Below are 23,221 nucleotides of genomic sequence, written 5' to 3' on the forward strand. Positions count from 1 at the left end.
ACAAACCCTAAATTTTCATATTAGAGGGCTGAGATGTAGCATGATGTAGAACATTTGCCTAGCATGTACGAAGTTTGGGTTCCATTCCCAACACTGCAAAAAAAAAAAAACATATTAGAAAAGAAGAATGGACTCAAATCAATGACCTCTGCTTCCATCTGAAAAAATTATAATAAAGAGAGGAAATTAAACTGCAAGTAAGCAGAAGAAAGGAAATACAGATAAAGGCAGGAATTATTGAAGTTTAGAAAACAGAAAAGCAATAGAGAAAAATGAAAGAAATCAACATCTTAGAAATCGATAGCACTAAATGTTCATCCCAGCACTCAGGAGGTTGAGGCAGGAGAATTAATGCAAGTTCAAAGACAGTATGAACTACATAGTGAGACAAAAGAACCAACATCTGGTTTTTTGGGGAAGATCAGTAAAACTGATAAAACTCTAACCAGAATAATGAAGGGAAATGGAGGGAAGGATTAAATATCAGGAATGAGATGGGAGAGAACACCACAGATCCCACAGACTTTAAGAGCATAATAAAGAGATATTATAAAGGACTTTATACTCACAAATTTAACAATATAACTGGATATATTCTTTAAAAGACGCAAGCTGCTAAAGCTTACTCCATTAGAAAGACAACTTGAATAGCCCTTTGTCTTTAAAGAAATTATTCTATAATTTAAAACTTCCCCACAAAGAAAGCCCCAAGCCAAGATGGCATCACTTGTGAACTGGACCAAAAAGTTAAGGAAAAAAATAATAGCAGGTGTACACAAACGCTTTCATTTATTATTTTTATTTATTATTATTTTTTAGAATGGGCGATAGAACTCAGGACCTTGTACTTGCTAGGCAGGCGCTGGCGCCACTGAGCTAAACCTCTGGCCCCCTCACAAACTCTTTCAGAAAATAGTAGAGAAGTGTATTAATTCTCTATTGTTCCATAATAAACTGCCACAAAAATTAATAGCTTAAATATCTATCTTTCTTTCTATCTATCTATCTATCTATCTATCATCTATCTATCTATCTATCTATCTATCTATCTATCTATCTATCTATCTATCATCTGTCTATCTATATCTCAGTTTTAGTGGGCCAGAAGTCAAGAACAGCACTGTGTTCTCTGTTCACGGTATCACAAAGCTGAAATCAAGGTGCAGGTCAGGTTGAGTTCATTTCTGCAGGCTTGGGGAAAAGTGTGCCTCCAACCTCATTTTTGCAAATTTCAGTTCTTTGCAGTTACAGAACTGAATTCCTCTTTCCTTGATGGCAGTTGGCCAGGGCTTTTCTCACCTCCTAGAACAAACCCACATTATTATTTTCCATGTGGCTTCCTCCGTCTTCAAGCTAGCAACAGTGTCTCAAAGAAGGGTGATTGCAAAATAAGGTGAATGCTAAATTTTAAAAAATTATTACAGTAAAAGACATATCGCCATGAATCCTGTTCACTCTGAACACACTTATCCCGTCATTCTCGTCACTTTCCGAAGCAGTTCTGAAGTCATCTTTCATGAGAATATTTACAAAGTGTGATAAAAAATATGGCAAATGCTGCTGGTAAGTGTCATACAACAGAAAGGCAGGGTCGTAAAAATATTATTCACCAGATCTAGCGCTGTGCAACCTCTGGCTCTTTCCCAAAGTCCAAATGACCTGAAAGGCAAATATTTTGAATGGATTTGGGGTATCAAGGCTGCTATGACAGCATAACTTAAGACAGTCACGAAAGAGGACTTCCAGAACTGCTTCAGAAAGTGGCCAGAGTTAACCTGTCCACTACCAAACTACCTTAAAAGCAAATGTTGGTGATGGCCAGTTAAGTACCCCTGAGCCTCCTATCTGTGGTCTTCTCTGTTTCTGTTGTTTCAAAACCGTTTCATTGTACACTACTAGGGTAAGTTTATAACTTGAAATGTGAACTTTTTTTTTTTAGGGTTAAGAACAAACTATATAAATGCTTTTTTAAAAAAAAGTTTTAGAGTTGTTTCCAAACATGCTAGGAGTTTAGTTATCATTAGCTGCTTTGTATTTGAAAGGCTCTTTAGATCCTGCTCCATTTACAGTACATTCTTAAGATGTATGTAGTAAATAAAGCTTTTTTTAAAGCAAACAAAGAAACAAACAAACAAAAAGAAAGTGGCAAGAGTGATGGCATAAGTGTGTTCAAAGTGAGGAGAAGTATTTTGAGGGAGATTAATGACAATGTGTCTTTTACTGTAATAAATTTAAAAATTAAACTTTAAATTTAAACACTTTAATTTTTTGATTGCACCTCGTACATTTTATTCTTTTAGGTACTCAAAAGATTGGATCAAACACACCTAACTAATTCTACCTTAAGGTCAACACTAGCTAGATTTGTATTTAATCAAATAAGTAGGAGAAGGTGTGCCTCGGGGGCTGGAGATCTTGATGAGTATCTTAGAATTCTGTACACTGCAAGGAAGAAATGCTTCCCTGACATCTTCCACGAGTTCAGTATCACCTTAATCCTGATATCAAAATCAAAAACATTACAAGAAAACTATAGACCAAGTATTCCTCATAAACATATACATACAAATTTTTAACAAAATTTGGGCAAATCCAATCCATTCTAATATATAAAAAGGGCAATACCTCATACCCAAGTAGAGTTTATTCCAGGCATTTAAGATTGGTTTAACACTTGAAAATCAATCAGTTTGAGCAGTGTGAAGAGGCAAGAACGATCCCCCAGACCGACCAAAGCCATGCGTCACGGCGTCTCGCATCCAACACCTGCATCGGGTCGTGGCCACCACGCCCAGGAGAAAGGCTAAAGGTGATAAAGCCAAGGTGAAGGACGAACCACAGAGAAGATCTGAGAGGTTGTCTGCTAACCCAGCCCCTCCAAAGCCAGAGCCCAAGCCTAAAAGGGCCCCTGCAAAGAAGGGAGAGACGGTACCCAGAGGGAAAGAGGGAAAAGCTGATGCCGGCAAGGATGGGAATAACCCTGCAGAAAACTGAGGCCAAAACAGATCACGCGCGGAAAGCTGGCGGTGCTGGAGATGCCAGGTGAAGTGTGTGCATTTTTGATAACTGTGTACTTCTGGTGACTACAGTTTGAAATAGTATTTTTTATCAAGTTTTATAAAAATGCAGAAGTTTGTTTTACTTTTTATCTATGTTGTTAGCACACAGAACACTTCATTGTTTTTTGGGGGGAAGGAGCATATGTCCACTGGTACAATGTCTCCAAAGCTAGTTTTGAGAGACTTCCGCTTGGCTCCCCGGTGGAGGGAGTCCCTGATGTTGACACCCTTGGCCACCTTGGCACAAATGCCTTGTGGTACAGGAAAACTCCCAGTTCACTTTATGTCCTCCTTCCCTCTGCCATCAGCACAGACTTAACTCCCTTAAGCCCAGAGACCTGTTGGGACCTGACTCCCAAAAATTGATGTTACCAGTGTGTCAAGCATTCTGGACTTGCCAGGGACATTGAGATGCTGTCCCACAAGAGCAATCATTTCCTTGTCTACATCGGGGATCTTCAGATTGATAATTGTACCTTTTGGGGGGGGGTACCTGGGATGGAATTCGGGACCTTGTGCTTGCGAGGCAGGTGGTGGAACCACTGAGCTAAATCTGGCCCTATCTTCATTTTATTTTCTGAAAGTCAGGGTCAGCTTGTGAAAGTTGTTAAACAACATGCTAAATATGAAGTGTCAGCCCTCATTCTAAAATTTCCCTACTCATACCATCAAATGAAAACTTCATTGGATTTTACAGTGGCTTTCTGAGTTTTAGTAGTCCATCCAAAAAGGAAGTTTGAAAGTTGTTGTATACTGTTAACGATTGTGTGCTCATGCCCTGCCTGAAGTACCATGATTGTTTATGAAAAGTATCTTTAATAAAGCTGGATACAGCTGGAAAAAAACAAAATCAATCAGTATAACTCACCATATCAATGAACTGATGTAAGCAAACTATATGATTATCTCCACTGAAGCCACTAAAGTGACAAAACAACATCATTCATATTTTTCATATATGCACTGCTAAAATGAGCATGTAACATCATTCCTGACTGAACAAAACCTAACTCTTAGAAAATAAGGCCAGGTGTAGTAGTACATACCTGTAATCCTAGCACCCAGGAGGCTGAGGCAGGAAAATCACCATGAGTTTGAGGTCAGACTGCAAGTTCAAGGTCAGCCTGGGCTACACGGTGAGTTCAAGGCCAGCCTGGACTACAGTAAGACTCTCACCCCACAAAGATGTTAGCAATTAAAGTTCTCCGTGCAACCTATCTTCCCAGATGCATGCTTGTTTACCCCATCTCCTTAAAGCTCATTTTGAACACCATGTAGGATTTTCTAATTCTTATACAAAGGTTTCCATATTGTTAATACATGTTTTATTTGGCCGGACTTGCACTCTTGCTACTATGTACGGCAATTTAGCAACTTTTAAACGGGCCTACATGTAACTTCAAATTTTTGGGAGACTGTGAATGTTATCTACAAGTGATATTTTTATGGTTGCATAGAATATGGTCACTTATACTTCCATTGGACAATAAATTTATAAAGAATGTTTTGTTGTCTTCCTGCTAAACTGTTTTAAATTCCGGGAATTTTTTTTTTTTTGGTGGAATTTTTTTTTTTTTTGGAAACAGGGTCTCACTATGTAGTTGAGACTGACCTGGAACTCGCTTTGTAGCCCAGGCTGATCTCAAACTCACAGCAATCCTCCTGCCTCAGCCTCCCAAGTGCTGGGATTACAGGCATGCGCCACCACGCCCGGCTGATTCACTTGTTTTAGCAAAGTTTCTACTATTTTCGAGCAGAGTATGGCTGAAACTACATTAAGGCAGTAATGTTGGCCTGGGATGTAACTTGTCCGGTGCTTGTGAGGCCCTGGGTTCCATGCTAGTGTTGACAAAAGGGGTTTTCATTTCTAAGAATGGTTACTAAATGCTAAAATCTTTTGATGTCAACATGCTATCACACCATATGCATCCCAGAGGCAAACCATGTTATGAGAGCTTTATCCCACTTCATTCTTGAGTTTTTTTTTAGGTGGCTGTAGTGGAAACTGAACCCAGAGCCTAGCACTTGCTAGGCAAGTGTTGTACCCCTGAGCTACATGCCTGACCCTCATTTCTGCTTATTCCATTTTAAAGCTCTACCAGACTCGTCTCAGGTCATCACCCCTTACTCAAATTAAGCCATTGACAGAGATCCTATCACCCTAAGAATTCCTCCCTCAACCTCAAATCCTACACAGCCTAATTTATGCTGAAGACTGCAACTTCTGAACTTTAGCTTACATTCACACTTACCTAGGAAAGCTCAAAGAACAATTTTGAAGAGAAAATATTTTGTAATCCTCCAGGTTGTCAGGTACTTATGTACACCTATAGACCCCCCTCAATAATGTATGTCACAGACCTGATCATCTCCTTCCTCCGTAGAAATGTAGTAATACAGACGGGCGATTTACGTTAGTCATCAGGCCTGGGTCAGGCACAGGAGTGTGTATTAACAGAAGATGAAAATGGCTGGCAGCCATCTGCATCGGGCCCAGGGGAATCAGGTTAAGGACACCCCCCTGCTTTCCTATACTTACACTCTGGGACACAGTAACAAGGAAAACCTTTTGGGTGCAATAGCATTTCAGTTAATGGAAACCCCCACCCCCCCACACACAAAGCAAGCACCACTTGGGATTATTTTTCTAACTAAACTTTTATTAAATTATTTTTTGTTGAAAGCTGGAACCATCAAAATCCTCAGGTTAGCTTTAAGTGCTAGATGGAATAAAAATCACAACAGACTATTAGGTGATTTGTGAACAGACTGGAAGACAGATGACAAGTGATACAAAACGAAATAAGAATGGTCTTCTGGATGGCTAGCCAAATTGTTTTTAAATTTTTATTATGAACTAAAATATTAATAGGTCAAAATTTTATACTATCTGCTGTGTTTGATCCTTTCAACAAAGTGAAGATTTGTCCTTCGCTGCAATCTCTACCACCATCACCATCCCCAAGTGCAGATCCTGTTCTAAAAAACTTTAGACTTTCTCCTAATTCCTGGTGGCTGACAATCTCTCCTGACTATAAGGAAACTTAACTCTGAAGTGGGAAGTTGCACCAGTGGGGGAGGCAGGTGGGTGAGTCAGTAGGGAGATGCTTTTCTGGAGCATCCATCTGAATCTTTTCTCCAGATGTCTAGTATGTGCTTTAGAGGTTTTTTTCAGTTGTTTTGTTTGTAAAAATTTGAAAAAAACTCCATTTGTGAAAAGTGAGTTATGAAGAGTGCTCTTTATTAGATACCTCCACAACACAGACGCCAATCTTGTCTCGCATTGAATCATTAGCTGTGCACATCAACACATTCCAAGCACAAATTAAGAAATGCAAACAGAACAAAAAAATATATATATATATAATTTTTTCCCCTATCCAAAGGTTTCAAGTCTCAATGCAGCAAATCCTTCTGAACACAGAATCTGAGGAGCACACTGTTCAAACAGTTGGGACAAACAGGTCCCTGCAAAGGCTACTGCCTTTTAAACACATGGGGTGGGGATCATGGATGGCATGGAAAGGGAAGAGGAGACAAGGAAAGGGGAGGAGGGAAGAGAATGAGCAGAAGGGAAACAGGTGTGCTGGGGAAGATGGGGCAACTGGGACACACAACATGGCGCATTGGTGGATTTCATTTATTGGTTTTGATAGTTTTCTTTCTGGTTTTTAAATCCCCCCCTCCCCAGGTCCAACGATGGTAGAAAAACCCCACAGAGGCGAGTAGGGCTTTATTAGGCCAGCCCAAAACCTTCAGAGCACTCCTGGATGGCCAAAAGTAGCATGTGGCGGAGCTTCTCAAAGCTCTCATAGGCAGGCAGGTCCAGCTGATTAAAACTAGGGAAAGAAGAAAGATCAGTCCATGAGGAGAGATGGCAACTGAATTCAAGTCCCACATGTCCACTGGATCTTTCACCCTAAGGTAGCCTAACCTCTCAATTCTTGCTGACTCCCAATTTTGTCCCAGCCTGGTCTCCCCTCTTTTAATTTAATCTGGCTCCACATCGGCTAGTAAGCACCAGAAACATAAATCTCATCTCTGCTAAATTCTTTAGACTTAGGGTCTTTGCACTATACCACGCTCTTCTGTGGTAATGTTTATCTGCCAATGTTTCCCCACTCCTCACTGTGTCTAGCTCATCTTCTTATTTCAAGCATTACCTCCACAGTGCCTCTAAACTATGAGCTACCCACAGGTTAGGCCCAGACCAGATCTGTGTTCCCAATCTTTGGCCCTACAAACATCAAGTCTGCAAATTTGACCTGAATGCTAAAAAAAAAAAAAAAAAAAGCTTACCACGTGTGAGCTGAAGGCAGGCGATCTGTGGACCTGTCATCTCTATGGATCTGAAATTTCTGAATGCCATTCATGCCTTCAAGGGCAGCAAAGCCTTGCAGGGGCACCTTGGAAGTACCCGTGACAAACTGCAGGAACTTGGCACGGTCAGCTTGGTCAAAAGAACGCAGTGCTCTCCAGAACCACTGGATCTGCAGGATGGGACACAAAAAGAAAGCCAGCATTAGGAAAAGAGCCTCTGCAAGGAAGGGACAGAATTTGGGAAAAAAGACTGGACTTGGAATCTTAGGCAAGCCACCTCTGTAGGACGGGCTTTAGTTTTCTTCACTCATAAGATACATGTCACCTGAAAATACCTTCCAAGGAAAATGAAGTTAGGTACACTGTCACCCACACTACCTTTCCTCTAAGAGTATTGGCCTACAGGGTATCATACAAACTACACCGATTAGGGTAAGAAGAACCTATAGGAAAGGGATACCACCAGCAGTAACAGTTTACCTGAATAGAGTTGGACTGGTACTTGTGGTACTCAGTGTTGGATTTCAGATCATCAATGTCGATGGTGGGTAGCCCTGATATAAGCAGTTCTAATTCTTGTTCCGTGAAGATGGAAATGAGGCGCTTTGGAATGATCTCATAGAAGCCTTCCAAGAAAGCTGCCAGCTGTTTGCGAATGGCTCCTGATGAGAGAACCAAACGGCCACATGACTTCCAAACTTACACAACCGCTGGCAGTCACTTGTACCAATATGGCTCCTGATGGCTAGTAGGACATTGGTGGGTCTACCTGCCTTACCTACTCCTCTATTTCTAGGCCCCTGGTATGAGAGTGAAGTTAAACATTCTTGGTTAAGTGTTTTGTCTCTTTTCGCACATGGTTGTGTCACAGATTAAAAAAAAATTTCTGAAGTGAACAGGGCCTGGCTTCTTCCTATATTGAGCAACTTGAGTTCTAAAGGACATTTCTCTTACCTGTCATTCTCATCTGGCATACCAGGTGTACATACTCCTTCTTATTCTCCTCTGTTACCAAGATGTTGGCTCCATTGGGTTTGAGGTCACGAACTTCACAGACTCCAAACTCTTGGACCTAGAATACCAGAAACCACCCCCATATGTACCAAGCTTGGTCCAGGATGTGACTAACAAAGGCCTGTGAATATACCCTAAACTCCTTGCTATACCATCCTCAGTAGGGAGATGAGGCAAGTCTACCGCAAATTCTAATGCATGGAATGTAACACAACACAACCTTTCTTAAAGACATTTTTTTTTTTGAGATACGGTTTCACTTGTGTAATTCAGGCTGGCCTCAGTCTCCAGAGTGCTGGGATTATAGGCATGTACCAACACAACTGGCAACATAAACATAATCTTTATAGAACACAATTTAGGGGAAGGGTGACAACTTTATGTTTCACTTACTTCTAGTACTGGAGCGTATTTGAAAAAGGGGAATTAAGAAAAAGCCTGGATTATTTTACCTATTCCCATTTTTTGTTTGTGATGTCTCACAAACACTCACTGCTCATTGCCTGATGGGGTACAGGGTGGGGAGCTTCAAAGAATGAGATTATCCAAGATCAGTTCTAAGGTGACCTCAAAATGGGCATTCTGAATGTCCAGATGTGCTGTGCACAGGATCCCCACACCTACCTCAGTGCTGAAGGTGAGGTCATAGCCTAGTGTGGAAACATCGTTTTCCAGCAGATAAACTAGACCCTGGTAGAAGTGGTAATCTTCACTCTCCATATCTGTATATCTGAAACACAATGGGAGGGGGTATGTGTGTGATGCACACAGAATGGGACACAAGCAGAGCATGTGAACCACAAATCGGTAAGTCTCAAGACTATGCCATACACTCACCTGACAGACTTGCCCAAGATGTGTTTGTAGAAGGAGCGGGTAAAATAGCACTCTAAGAGGCGGTTGTCATATACAGCTTTGGCCACAATGCGTCCAACAAACTTGAAGTAGCTGAGGTGGTTGGGGTTGCAGTGGGAAGATGGATTGATGGTGTACGTGACTCGATCACCAGGTGAGGTACGGAACAAGGCATACATAGGGTTAAACATCTCTCGAGAGATGATCATATACCACTCCCGCAGGAGCCCTCCAGCATCCTGACCTTCTTCTCCTTCGAACACTATATACCTACAAATGAGAGTGAAAACAAAGAGAGCTGTGCAATGAGAGCAAGGGAAAGGCTGTAAAGCAGCTTTTGGGGAGTACAGTGTTTGATGAAGAGCTGAACAGTGTCAAGAGAGTTCTGGGAAGACTCTGACTTTTACGATTACGTGGATGGTGGGCCCAGGCCATGAAGGAAGGGAAATCCAGACAGTTTCTCTTGTCTCTTCAGCTACTGTGATACTTGGTATTGTAAACTGCTAATCTCCTCTATTTGGTTTCAGAATCAGTAGTCAACAGTTACCCATTTGGTGGAGGCCACTCAATGCACATACAATCTCCCCAACCCAAGGTGTAGTTTGCTCAGTAGGTTTCCCACTCCTAGTGTAACAATGGTAAATCTCTCACTACGAAGCCTCTTCTGTCCTGGAAATTATTGGGTAGCTCATGCAAAGGTACAGCAAACAAGCCAGGCCCAGATGATAGAAAAGAGTTAGGTGAAATTATCCAAACCAGATTCCTATGGGGGAGGGCAATAACTCCCTCAATGTCCTGCTTTTGTTTTTTTTTTTTCTTTTTGGTACCGGGATAGAACTCGGGTCCTTGCACGTGCGAGGAAGGTGGTGGAACCACTGAGTTAAATCCCGGGCCCAATCTCCTGTATTTGAGGTCAGACTAAGGGGTTGCTATTGTGTAGAAAAAGCCCCCATCTTTTCTGCTCTCTTCTTACAATCGATTCTTCATTTCTTCAGGAGATTTGCGATGAAGCTCACGATAAGAATCTTCAAACACATGGTCACGGCGAACATGCACAGCCATGTCTTCTTTCCGGAGCCCCTCATCCAAACGCTCCAGCTCTTGGCGGAAATATCTTGGGAGATAAGAAAGGAAAATAGGATGGATGGTAGCAGAGGAAACTTCCATTTGCCTGATTAGGACGAAGATCCACAACAACACTTTCTCCATTCTTGATGTTGGCTCCTCACCCCACCTTGGAAAAGCCCAGTAGTTGGAGAGGTAGATCAGTTATTATCAGTTTTAAATTTTTCTTCTCTCCACTGAGTAAAGGCCCACAGAAAACGTGGTATGGGATTTCTACAAGTAGGTAAGCATGTGTATGCATCCAAAGAGGAGGAGAGTATGGATGACTCTATAAGTGCTAGAAAAGCCCCTCCAACTCCCAGGTACCTGCAGCTCCACCATGACCCAAAAGGATGGAATGGGACTTCAGAAATCATGGGGTTTAAAAATCATACAGCTTTCATTTTGCTGATGAAGAACGGATGTGAGTTAAAGATAGGGAGTACTTAGGTACAATGATTATCAGTGGCAGAGCTCAGTATCCCCCCCCCCCTGAATCAGTATCATTCCATGTGCTGCTAACCAAGAGAAACTTCTAACCCCAGGAACACCTTTGGCTACTTCCTGGAAGGGAAGACAGCATTTGAGGACCCCCCCCATGGCACATACTTGCGCTTGACATCAAAGTCGAGGACACGAATATAATCTACCAGGACAGCAAAAGGCCCATCAGCAAGATGTGTGGTGGACTGCCGTAGGATCTGATTCAACACAGTGCGGTGAGTCTCTGAGGGAAGAAATGACAGCAGGAATCAGAACATTGTGGATCCCAGAATGCTGCAGCAGAGACCACCGACTAGTAACTATGTCTTCCTGATCTCTGTGGCCTAAAATAGCAAACAGTCAAAGCCAGGGGCAAGCCTGGAGGTGTAAATTTGAATCTGAGCATTTCTACCCCTATGTGGCTTCCCAGGTCCTCCGGAAAAACTCCAAACTGCTTAGAGTGGCACATGAGGGCTTCCAGAGCAGGCTCCTACTGACTTTACTACACTCATATTCTCATGCATGCTGTGTTAGCTAAGGATGAGTGAAATGACCCTGTATAAAATGAAGCCTTATACATCTGGGGTTCTGAGAGTGCTTTGTACCTGCAAATCGAAGGAACTTCTGTGTATCAGGAGGCAGGCTTGAGGAAATGTGCATAGATGAGGGCTCCCGGGAGAAGAATGGGTCAAGGGAGGAAGGAGTGGCTGGGGTTAAGGGAGCAGGAGAGAGCGGAGGAGGCTCGTCCTTGATGTGTGCCAACTGGCTCTCACGGGTGTCTCGAACAGGAGGCTTGCTCTCCCGTTCTGTGGCATGGACCAGAAAGAAGGCTTCAACGGCAGGCTGGAGCACTGGGGTTAGGAATGAGAGAAGTGATGTTTTAGCTTAAAAACTTCAACATATCCTTCCACCTTCAGAAACAAATCGCAAAAATACAACATGGGAGAAATAATGAAAACTGGTTGGGAAATAATAGTGGTGGAATAAAATCAGAGGATGCCAGTACTTCTTCACAGTCAAAGAAAAATGGCATAGGCAAGCAGTTATAAACATTCTCCTGGTCTACAAAGCTATTAATCCCCTCCTTTTTTCTTTAGTACTGGGGCTTGAACTCAGGACCTTGTGCTTGTGAGGCTGGCACAGTGCCACTGAGCTACACCTGTGGCCCTAAACAGCTATTAACTCTTAAATGCCTAGTGTTCCATTTTTGGAATGTTTGTAACAATGGAACTTAATGCATTTTCTTCCTCTTCAAATTCTCGTTCCTTGAATTTTTCTAGGTAACAAATATGCATTTCATGTAAAAATTTAAAAATTGCAATCTTCAGCATAAATGGGTTAAAAGAGAAGCCCCACCCCACCCACTGATGCTGGGGATGGAACCCAGGACCCCACACATGATAAGCATATGTTCTACCACTGAACTACAACTTTAACCCTGAGAGAATGTAATCTGTTTATAATGCTGAAGCCAGACAACAATTTTCCTTTGAGTAATTCTTGTTACAGATGCACCGAGGAAGGGGACTAACCTGGAAGAAAGAATTTTAAATAGGCAGAAGGGGTTTGGAACCACGGCCCTTGAAGTACAACTTACCTAGCACTGCGTGCTGGTCATGGGATTCCTCCAGTTCCTTTAAACACTCCCCTAGCATGTCCCACAGCTCATCTAGGCTTAGCTGCTCACTGAGCAGGGGTAACTCAGGTGGCCTCTCTTCTTTCTCCTTCTCTCCCTGTGGGGTTCCATCTGAGGCTACTGGGTACATAGGACACAGAGTCAGAAAGCCTTTGATGTATACTCAAGAGTTTTTTCCCCTAAAACATACGTACAGGGTACTAGACAGATCAAGTAGATCAAACCACTGCCCACAGAATATTACTCACTGCACAGTTCTGTACCGGATGGCATTTGATAAAATAATAAATTTGGTTCCTCAGTTCTACTAGCCACATTTTAAGTGCTCAACACCCCATCTGCCTAGTCATTGCCTCTTTAGCTCCCAGAGAACCTCTGGGTAATTTACCTAAGGGTAATGCAACAGTAGTGGAACTCTGGATGGCCTACAAAGTATGTTTTCAGGATATCATCTTCATCAAATTCTGACAGGTGCCCCTGTTGGCAGGCTACTTTCTTCATATTCTTTTCCAAGGGACAAGGCCAGAACATAAAACTACATATTTTTGATTCTTATGTTCCATACCTTTTGAATTAGTCATCCTTTTCTGGGACAATTTAAGACCCCGAGAAGCTGTGATGCAACAGGCAGACACCCCTGCACCCATGGCCGGTATTTTTCCTGGCACCTTATGTGGGTGCATTGTAAATTCTGCTAAGTAGTCAAGGAGCAAGACCAACCTCATTTTCTGAGTGGGAGAAGAAATTGCTTCCTCACCAGCTCTTCTGCCTTTCTCTACTACCTCCTCTAGCACACCTGTCCTCTGCTTAGGCTTTTCCTTAACCTTTGCTTTTTATGCTTTACCCAATCCTAACTATTCATTAATGTTCTGACAGCTTTAGGAGGCTTGAATTGTGCCCCTGGCAACTACAGATCATGTGATCCTGGGTAAAGATGATGGACAGAGAGTATGGAAATAGGTATCTTCCAAAGTCCTGATGAACAGTAAATGACTTGCATTCAAAGGACATGTCCTATGAGAATACTAATAGGAATGTGTTCAAAGGGTACCAAAAAATATTCTCCATACAACTAATTTTGAGAAATGTCACAAATAATAGCTTTCATTGTGCCAGGCATTTCTAAACACTGTACATGTAGCATTGCTTAATCCTAGCAACAGTGAACATCCTTTGTTTTCTTTTTTTGAGACAGGTTCTTGCTGTATAGTTCAGGCTGGCCTTAAATTCATGGTGATCCTCTTGCTCTGCCTCAGCCTCTCGAGTGCTGGAATTAGGAGCATGCACCCCAACACCTGGATTCATCCCTTATTTTAGATGAGGAAAACTGAAGCTAAGAGAGGTTTGCCTCCCATGACTCAAAACACACTTTGTCTCCATGTGTAATGTCCTATCACAGTGTGCTCTGGTTGCTTTAAACACTGAGTTGATACATGGAGAAGTAGAGGATGCAGTAAATATTCTCTAAGACTGGTTCTCCCTTTTGTTGGATTGGAAACAGAAAATAGTACTGACCAATGGACTGAGTATCTTGAGCATTGGGAGATGGCTGGTCCACATCCATGGGTGACTCCTCTCTTCGGACAGATGCCTCTGATTGGCTAGACTCCGACTGGATAAAAGGGAGATAAGGTCATATAAAGGGTGCAACTCTGCTTTCCTTAGGGACAGGCTAGAGGTTGGCCCTTCTACTTCTCATATATTAAGCTTAGAAAGCTTCCCATCTGGTTGGAGAACTGGAGCTGTCTAAGACCAAAGAATGGCTTTCCCACTTCCTTTGTTGTCCTCCACCCCGAGCGTGCAAATTCTCCAAAGAGCTCCAATATTTTCTATGCTCTATTACTGAGTACAGACTTCAAGTCCTCTGGGACAAGTGTGTGTGAACTTAGGCAGAATGTAGGCTTGGTCATTGTTTCTATTTGTTCAAATAGGGATTAGTATAACCTCTCACTGGTAGATATTTAAAAACCACCATGTGTAACAGGAAAGAAACTGAGCAGAAAAACTTACTCTAGAGAAGCAGGTGTATTTTCCCTTTCTATTCTCCTGGAGTCACTGCTACCAAGCTATAGGCTATCCAGGGCATGTTCAATGAAACCATACTGTGTAACAGTAATCCTACACAAGGAAAAAACCAAACCTCAGGAAACCCTTATTTCCTGGGTCTTAGGACGGTAACTTACATGTTGCAAGAACAGGAAAACAATGAAAGAGTGCTGTAAGCAGGCATGCTATGCCAGGCTTTTAATACAGTCACTCTGCTGGTACAATACTGAACTAGCTACCTAAATACCTAAGTCTCCTCTTAAAGTGCCCGAGTAGCTAGGTGCTAAGGAATTATGGAAAACAGATGTAGAAGCCAGGGTTGAGAGGGCAGCTATAGACAGAAGTGGCTGCATGGGATAGGAACCAAGCTTGGGGACTTTCCAGGGTAGGATTCCTGAGGTGTTTCGGGTGCACCTGCATTGTTCCTTGAGACTGAAAAAAACTTCACCCCACATCCCCTCAGAACCCAGACACTTAGCATTACGCAATTTGCAAAAGCGCCACTACTGACTGGATAGCTGGAAATGGGGTATGATGGCCAAGCTTTAAATCAAACCAAATCAACCAACAAACAGTAAAGAAACACCAGCAGAAAAGTAACCCTGTTGTCCAGAAGCATTCATATAGCAAACTCAATGCAAAAGCGTACAAGGGCAATGAAACCCCACTGATGACATGGTGGGGGTGGGGGGGGGGAAGGGGAGAGATGAATGAATGAGGGGCCAGGCATCATGTACCAACAAACAGTAAAGAAACACCAGCAGAAAAGTAACCCTGTTGTCCAGAAGCATTCATATAGCAAACTCAATGCAAAAGCGTACAAGGGCAATGAAACCCCACTGATGACATGGTGGGGGTGGGGGTGGGGAAGGGGAGAGATGAATGAATGAGGGGCCACAGGCATCATGCTAACCGTTGCTGCTTGTTGCTGTCTCCGCGCCCTCTGACCCTCACGTACCATTTGTATAATGGCATCAGCCTCAGCCTCCAGCTGCCGAACAGCTGCCTGGATGCTGCTAGCTGAGCCTAAACCGGAGGCACCTGGGAAGAGGGCGGGGAAAAAAAAAAGGCAAGATATAAAATGCAGGAAGAAGGAATGCCTGATTCTTTTTCTCCTGTCTCCTGGGCTGCCACAGGGCATCTTGCTGAGGTCTTTGAGCTTTAGTTCAAGCAGCTTCAGAGTATTCATCAGGCAGTAAAATCTATCATTACAGATAAAGGCAGGGGACATGGCACTAGGGAGACAGATGGTAGCATGTGAGAGGGTTCTGTGGGATATGAGGAAAGAGGTAAGGGAAATGATTTGCTCTAATCAATGTGCTATGGAGACAGACTGAATTAAATACACAAGGCAGCCATTAATACTTTGATCCTTAAAGGTCAAATAAGAAGCAAACAGGATGTTGAGTCCTTCCCCTCCATGGACTCTGGGTTCTCCACCACCAACCCTGCCCCTCAACTGGACACTCTGGTTCCATACCTAGCCTGCCTGTCTGCTTGGCTTTCTTGTTAGCCCGACGTGTGTCGTCCCGGAGCTGGATGATGACCTGCAGTACCCTCAAGAAGAACTTCTGGGTAGATGTCTTGGATGTCAACATGGACATAGAAGGCAGCTGGAGCTCCCGGCCACCCAAGGGTCGCTTCTGAGATGCCACAATTACCACATTCTCAGCCATGTCAAACCTGTATAGTGTAGAGGTGGCTTGCATATATTGACAGCACCAAAGCATAAACAACTCAGAGCAAGCAGGGATTTCTGGCATCACCAGAAAGCTAAGAAGGAAATCTCATAAGTATGCAGAATTAGGAAAAAATCAAGTCACACATGTATAGGACAAACAGAAAAATTACCCAGAAAAAGAAAATTTAAGAGGAAATCATCAAGAGCAACCTTGTAGAATGCCCCAGATTCTAGCCCACAGCAGAGAGGGTAGCTACCACCCACCTGCTCTGCATTTTGCCTTTCAGTTTGGTGGTCTGTGGCTGTTCCTCAGGCAGGCCATCAGGAGAAAGAGTCTCACACTGCGCTCGCCGCTGCTGTTCTAGGTTGTATTCCCGAAGCTCAGCCAGCAGAGTACCTGGATAGGCAAAGGAGTCACCAAGTGTTCAGAGACTTTGCTAGTCAGTAGCTGAGAGCCAAACCTTCCCAAGCCACCCTCTTTGCAGAGAAGCCACAGTGAGCATGAATTTTGCTCTGTTCAGATTATTATGCATGTTCCTGGATCAACCACTTGGTAATCACCAATTTACCCAGCCTCAGGAATCTGTGAATGTACATAAAATGCAGCTTGGTGTAGAAAAGAACAAAGGTCTCTTTAGAGGCAGATAGGCTATGGTCTAAAGTCCTTCCTATATATCTCTTGAACTTACTGTCGTCCCAATTCACTTAGGCATCTTAATAATGCTAATACTCCCCAATCTTCTAAGGCTGCTATGAGAATTAGATGGTAATTATGTAGAATGCTCAAACAGTATCTGCCCCCCACCGCCAGCAATAAATGGTAGCAGTCAAGAAAGGTAGACGGTAGAGGCTAAATTCTTTCAAAAGCAGCTTATAATTGTCATAAATACCTTGAGTTACACAAGCCAGTCTCCTCTCCTGAGTTGAGCCTCAGAGACATTTGTGGGAAGATAATTAAGGAGGGACACAAGATATAGGAAGATCCACAAATGGGATGGGAAAGAAAAGACTCTCAATTTTGATAGAAAAATGGGTTTTAAAAAAATCTGGTTTTACTCAGTCCAATTACTTTATCACCTAGAATTATACTTTCTTCTTGCTAAATTATGAAGGAAAGTGATGGAAACTAGATAATTTGCAATTCTTACAATTTTTGCATCCTCAAAACTACACAAAAGCAGAAAGTATTATTTGACCTTACGATTCCTGAGCATAAATGTAGTGCTGGTACACCTTTGGGTTGGGGCATAGGGCTCTTACAAGTTTTCATTAGGGAGAAGGAGACCCTACCGTTGCCATGCATTCTCTTGCCCCTTCACTAACAAAGACAACCAGTCATGTGCTAGGTATTGGGAACCTAGTCCAGCCTTGCTCTCAAATAAGAACTAAAACAAAAGAAAATAGGGGTTGTGCTATGGGAGAATGGTATAGTCTAAATCAGTCTGGAGCCTTAGGCAACAGTTCCAGAAAGAGATGGTACCCAAGTGAAAGGTTTCAAAAAGACAGAATGTCTTATGACTGTTATTACCTATTTGTTTACAAAGGGTATAACCCAGATGGCGAGCCCCATTTAATAGCAGCTTGAGAACTGTGTCCCGGGTTCCAGGATCCCCCCGAGAGAGCTGCAGTAACACATTGGCTGCATCCTCTAGGCCTTCTTCAGAACAAGAGTGTGATGTTAACACCTGGAAAAAGAAGAAAAGGGTAAGTCCCAAGCTGAAAAATCAAACCATGCCCATTCTGTCTTTTTCTTTCCAACCTTGGCATCTCAAAAGTTCTTCGACTTACCTCCACAGAGAGCTGCAGCTGGTTTTCAGTGAGACCAGAGGATACCATCTTGAAGTCAGCACCACTGCTGCCTCCCTCAACCACCTTTGCTGGAGATTTGCTACCTTTAGTAGTAGTAGAAGCTTTAAGGAAACATAAAGAACAGTGTAAGATTTGGTGACACTCACAAGCCAGAGACCTAAGTGGCAGAACCAAGGACTAACTGAACTACCTACAGCTTCAAAATGAGAAAGAAAAATTAAAGTCCCCCAACAGAGATACATTTGGAAATAATGACTCTTGCATTTATGCCTTCTAAAGTGACAAAGAACCTCACAGATTTTTCCCAACTGTTTCTCCTACTATGATATACACTCTGTAGCCTACTTTTGCAAATAATCCTTAGTCATCTGTTACAGGGCTCATTTCCTTCATTTCCTGGGATGGCTTGGCTAACCCTAATGACACTGTATCCAGCATGCTTTTGAATGATATTCTATAAAAATTGGCTCCCTTCACAACCACTATGGAAATCAGTACGGCAATTCTTCAAAAAACTAAACAGAAATTCCATTTGACCCAGCTATATCTTCTGGCTATCTTTCTGAAAGTCAAAGATACATTACAGTGATATATGCAAACATGTTTACAGCAGTATACAGCTAAATATCAGAAGTGGCCTATGTGCTCATCAACACATCAATGGGTAAAGAAAATGGAGTATATATACAAATAATGGCATACTGCTCAGTCATAAAGAAGGATAAATTAGAATCATTTGTAGGAATACAGATGAACCTTGAGACCACAATGCTAAGTGAAATAAATCAGACACAGAAGGTTAAATATTGCATAGTTTCTCTTATAGGAGAAACACAAAGTATGAATGATTTAAATTAAGAGCAAAATAAATACTACATGATAAGAAATAGGAGGCAGACTTTATGGAGATGGGAAGGGGATTTAGGGACAGGGGAAGATGGGAAAGAAGGGGAAGTAAAACGGTTGAAGTTGTAGTATGTATATCAATTTCCCATGATGAATGTATTTATTATGTATGATAAACATATACTAATAAAAATAGCCAGTAAATAAATAGTTGATTATAGGAAAAGAAAAGAATAGGCTCCCCTTAGCTAGGCTGGAAAGGCTGAGGTTCCATGAAGATGAGAATTTTCATCTTTTGGTGCCTAGACTAAGGAAGCCATACATATTCAGTGAATGCCTGTTGACCTTCACACAAGTTTCTGTGTGTATGAGAGAGAGGGAGGAAAGCAGTATAGTAAGAGAAAGAGAAAGAGGAAAACTGGGGGAGATGAGGGCAAGAGTAAACATACTCTGCTTTTACAAACGGAAACTAGGCCTATGGCTACCATTTAGGGAGGACTGTATGGGTGCAGGAGTGGAGGTGAGGTAGGAGCCACAGTACATGCCCCATAGCTCCCAGTCTACAGCCAAACTTACCTGAAACAGTAGTGGTAGCAGTCGTGGGAGTAGTCACTGTGGTTGAAGCAGCTACTGCAATGGTGGAAATAGCTGTGGCAGCAACCAGAGCTGGAGCAGAAGTGATAGGGGTGGTTGCAGCAGGAGGTGTAGGTGTGGCGGTGGCAGTGGTGGTGGTGGTGGTGGTGGTGGTGGTAGATGTGGTTGAGGAGGCAGCAGTGGTAGAGGAAGCACTGCTGCCAGAGTTAGCCTGTGCTTCTGATACTTTGTTTTCTGGGAGAGCAATTGAGATGAGAGACAGGAGTCTGAGAAGTTTCTCGGTTAAGAGAGAGCTCCGGCGGATGACAGGGTGTGACAACATGTTCATGAGCTGCCCTAGTGGAGAAGCCTCAAGGCTATAAGGGGATGTTTCCCCCTCACCACCAGTGCTCACGGGCACTGACTTCACAGAGTTCTTGCCTTTCCGGCTGACATTCATGTTGTCCAGTTTTACCAATAAGTCCCAGAAGTCTGTGCAAATGCCACTGCTGGTGGTCTGCGAGGAGCATGGGCTGCAGGCTTGCTTACTGCCCCTCTCCCGATCGCTCTCACAGTTTGTTTCTTTGGTCCGCTGCTGTGTGAAGTGGCTGGGAAACACCTGCCAGGAAAAGAAGGATAGGCTTGGTCTAAGGGATCTCCATAGAGAATGACCCTTCCTGAAAAGGAACTGGTTACCACACTCTCCTCTCCTTTGGTAACACAGGGCAGATGGCATACAGTAGTTTTATCCAACAGATGGTGAAGCAGCCTAGAGAAATGAACAAGGGCTTTGTAGAAGGACAGAGAGAGTAGCAAATTTTTCTGAGCCTCACTTGCTGCTCTTATAAAATAAAGAGGAAAATGACACTGGCTTAGTTATTGAAATTAAACAAGATTAATGTATTTTGCACAGTGCCTGACATAAGGCAGGCAGGCCCTCAATACATAGTAACAATGCTATTATTCAAAGAATGCTGACTGGACTGGCACTATGTTCTAGTTTCAACTCATCACTTTTTTTTTTGGGTACCGGGGATTGAACTCAGGTCCTTGCGCTTGCAAGGCAGGCCACTGAACCGCTGAGCTAAATTCCTGGCCCTCAACTCATCACTTTTTAAGTCACATGATAAAATCACTGAAATCTTCTGAGTCTCAGCTTCTTCCTCTGTAAATTGAGAATCATACAGACCAGACAGATGTTCTGATGACTTAATGCATAAAAACTCTAAAATTCAAAGGTAAATAACCCCACTAAGTTATTTACTGGACAATTTCTTAGAAACAACACAAAATAAGAGCCAAGACAAAGACTTGTTAGGCCCCTTAAGTGTCCAGATTTCACCTAGGCTGTTGCTGCCACCCCTTTTCTATTTCCAGGAAGTTGGGCCCCTTCAAGCTCCTCACCTTGGCTAACTGAATAAGTGTGTCCAGAACATGTCTGCAAACAACAGGAGCAGCCTGAGGGTGGATGTGAACAGTGGACCCACTGCTTGCATGCTTCTCAGTATGTTTCCGCCCTCCTGAACGCTGGATCTGGAATATATTAGTCCTGCAGCCTAAGGCTGCATCCATGGATACCGAGAGCCAGGAAAGCTGGTTGGAACTCTTGGACTCCATCTTGTGTAGCAGGTCCAAGGGACGGTTCTCATGACTGCTTGATCCACAGCTCTTACTTGACTTTTTGCCCTTTTCTTCACTTGTGGAAAGCTTAGGGGTCTCAATGCATAACTCACTCTCACTGCTGCGCTGCAAAATGGAGAGAAGGCTACGAATGACCCAGTGGCGTGTTTGGGCATGATAGCACAGATTTCTCAGTACTCGGTGTAGCCGGCTAGTATTGAGCTTTGGCTCATCCACAAAAAGCAGGACCAAGAGACAAGAAAGGGCTTCGTGGTCCAGAAGAAGCCGTCCTCGGAGGCGGAGGAGAGTGTCCACATTACTGCCAGAAGGCCTAGAAATAAGAGTGGAGTTTCTGGTTAACACTTCAGGTAGAGCTCTGGAACAAGGCATAAGCCGGAGGGAGTGGAATGAACTGGATACCTCTAGGGAGGCTCAAGAAGGGAGAATGTATACAACTGCCTGCTTATGTGTCTACTGTTTACCAGGTACTTTATAATTAACTTCGAACCCATAGCACTGCTGTACAGCCTACAAAATCATCCATTTTTGAGATGATGAACCAGAGGGTCAAAGAGGTAAGTGACCTGCCATCATATGACCACAGAGAAGAGAACATAGAGAGTCCTGTCTAGTTCTGTATTATTCACTGACTAGTAAAAATCTAAATGCAGCTAATGCTTAGGAAACAATGCTTATTTTTGTTCTCTCAGAAACTCATCTTTCCCTTCACATTTTGGCATGTTGGGCCCATTCTATTACAGCATAATAACTTATTCCTTCTTTCTACTTCTCCAATCTAGACACTACCAACTCAAGACAAGTGGCTCCTTATTTTCATATTTGCATGGGAGGCAGGTAGCATGCCTTCTTAATAAAACCATGGCTAACACTTGCTGCCAGCCTGCTTTTATGATTGTGGTCTTTGGTGGCTAGACAAATGCAAAAGTGTGGCCTTTTGAGAGGGGAGTTCAAAGATGAGGCTCTCCTACTCATTTAAGGAAATAGCCTTGAGTGGTCACCCAGCCTGCCTTTAAGGACTTTAACTTGAATGCTTACAAAATTAAGGGAGCTGGACTAATATGACCTGAGAAGTACTATGAGGTAAGGTTAAAAAGAGAAGTACCTGTTATGGCTACTACTACCCCCCATCTGGAAGGTGCCACCTCTTTGCACAGCAAGTCGAGTGTACTGGACCCCACGGTTGCCACTCAGGCGACTGGTAAAAGCTGGATGGAAAGAAAACGGAAATTGAGAATGGGAAGGGAGGTAACAAGCTTGGTCTAGGTAGGACAAAGGGGAGCAAAGAGCCTTCTCTGGCGAAAGCCCTCCCATTTGCCTCTCTCTACCTGGGCTTCGGAGAATGGCAGAGAGTGCTGAAGTGCTGCTGTGTCCAAACAGCCGCTCATGCATGAGCTGCCGCTGCCGTGCTTCCTGTTCTCGCCTCAGGGCTTGGGCCTCAGCTGCGATGTCAGGTGGCATGACAGCCAATACACTGTCTTCCATGTCCTCTAAGACACTACGACGTAGGTCTGAGGGCAGAGTCTGGATGAAGGTTACAGGGTCCATGGGGGTGTCTGAGCTGGCATTCTGGGCCAGTTCTCGTCGCTGCTGTTCTGCTCTCTGCTGTGCCAGCACCTATGGGGCAGAAGAAGTCAATGGAGGTGTATCTCCTGCCAGGCAGCTTGGCCCCATCATCTGCCCACTCACATACTTCTTCCTGAATGGCTGGAGGCAGAGCAGCCAGGAACTCAGGGCTGACTTCAGTCACACCAGGATTTCCCACCACTGTAGTAGCTGAGCTATTTGTGGAGGGGGCACTTCGGGTTGGTGGACGGATGCCCAGCTGATTCTGTAGGACCTCCCGACGGATGTCATCAGGCAAAGCAGCCAGAAAAGAGGGATCTACGCCTTCAGGTAGACTGATACCTAAGGGGAGATGCCAAGATGTGAAAGATCTCATATCTTAACTAATGCCCAAAATGTGCAAGAAAAAAGAAACTTAAGTCACTACTTGAAGGAAAATAGCTTTGTGTATTTTCACTAGGCAACATGACAGACAAGGTCTTTAGTAGGGTTCTTTCAGAGAAGCTCAGACTTCACTTCTCTACCTTCATTGTTCTTCTGGTATTCTGTGCCTTTAATGGGCTCCTCTGCATTTGTTTTTTTTTTTTTTTT

The 23,221-nt window shown here is 43.3% G+C and overlaps 1 protein-coding gene across 13 annotated transcripts in view; it reads right to left on the bottom strand.

The window, feature by feature from the left end:
• Positions 1-6,279: 6,279 nt before the first annotated feature.
• Positions 6,280-23,221, bottom strand: part of Huwe1 (HECT, UBA and WWE domain containing E3 ubiquitin protein ligase 1) — a 144,444-nt gene continuing 127,502 nt past the window's right edge. For 10 of the 13 annotated variants that reach the window (XM_033760392.1, XM_010629728.3, XM_010629725.2 and 7 more), the window contains 21 exons: positions 22,758-22,972; positions 22,393-22,681; positions 22,170-22,272; positions 20,831-21,377; positions 19,430-20,045; positions 17,987-18,108; positions 17,727-17,883; positions 16,463-16,595; positions 15,998-16,200; positions 15,431-15,558; positions 13,987-14,083; positions 12,433-12,591; positions 11,441-11,686; positions 10,962-11,079; positions 10,222-10,362; positions 9,231-9,518; positions 9,018-9,123; positions 8,334-8,451; positions 7,860-8,041; positions 7,359-7,549; positions 6,280-6,898 (listed from right to left, as the gene is read on the bottom strand). In XM_033760392.1, the coding sequence (XP_033616283.1) occupies positions 6,796-6,898; positions 7,359-7,549; positions 7,860-8,041; positions 8,334-8,451; positions 9,018-9,123; positions 9,231-9,518; positions 10,222-10,362; positions 10,962-11,079; positions 11,441-11,686; positions 12,433-12,591; positions 13,987-14,083; positions 15,431-15,558; positions 15,998-16,200; positions 16,463-16,595; positions 17,727-17,883; positions 17,987-18,108; positions 19,430-20,045; positions 20,831-21,377; positions 22,170-22,272; positions 22,393-22,681; positions 22,758-22,972 (4,262 nt within the window). In that variant the 3' untranslated portion in view covers positions 6,280-6,795. The remainder of the gene's footprint in view (positions 6,899-7,358; positions 7,550-7,859; positions 8,042-8,333; positions 8,452-9,017; positions 9,124-9,230; positions 9,519-10,221; positions 10,363-10,961; positions 11,080-11,440; positions 11,687-12,432; positions 12,592-13,986; positions 14,084-15,430; positions 15,559-15,997; positions 16,201-16,462; positions 16,596-17,726; positions 17,884-17,986; positions 18,109-19,429; positions 20,046-20,830; positions 21,378-22,169; positions 22,273-22,392; positions 22,682-22,757; positions 22,973-23,221) is intronic. The other 3 variants (XM_033760391.1, XM_033760383.1, XM_033760388.1) reach the window with 2 other exon arrangements.

This window comes from Fukomys damarensis, unplaced genomic scaffold, assembly GCF_012274545.1.
Source record: "Fukomys damarensis isolate Sample0158 unplaced genomic scaffold, DMR_v1.0_HiC HiC_scaffold_39, whole genome shotgun sequence".
Lineage (NCBI taxonomy): Eukaryota > Metazoa > Chordata > Mammalia > Rodentia > Bathyergidae > Fukomys > Fukomys damarensis.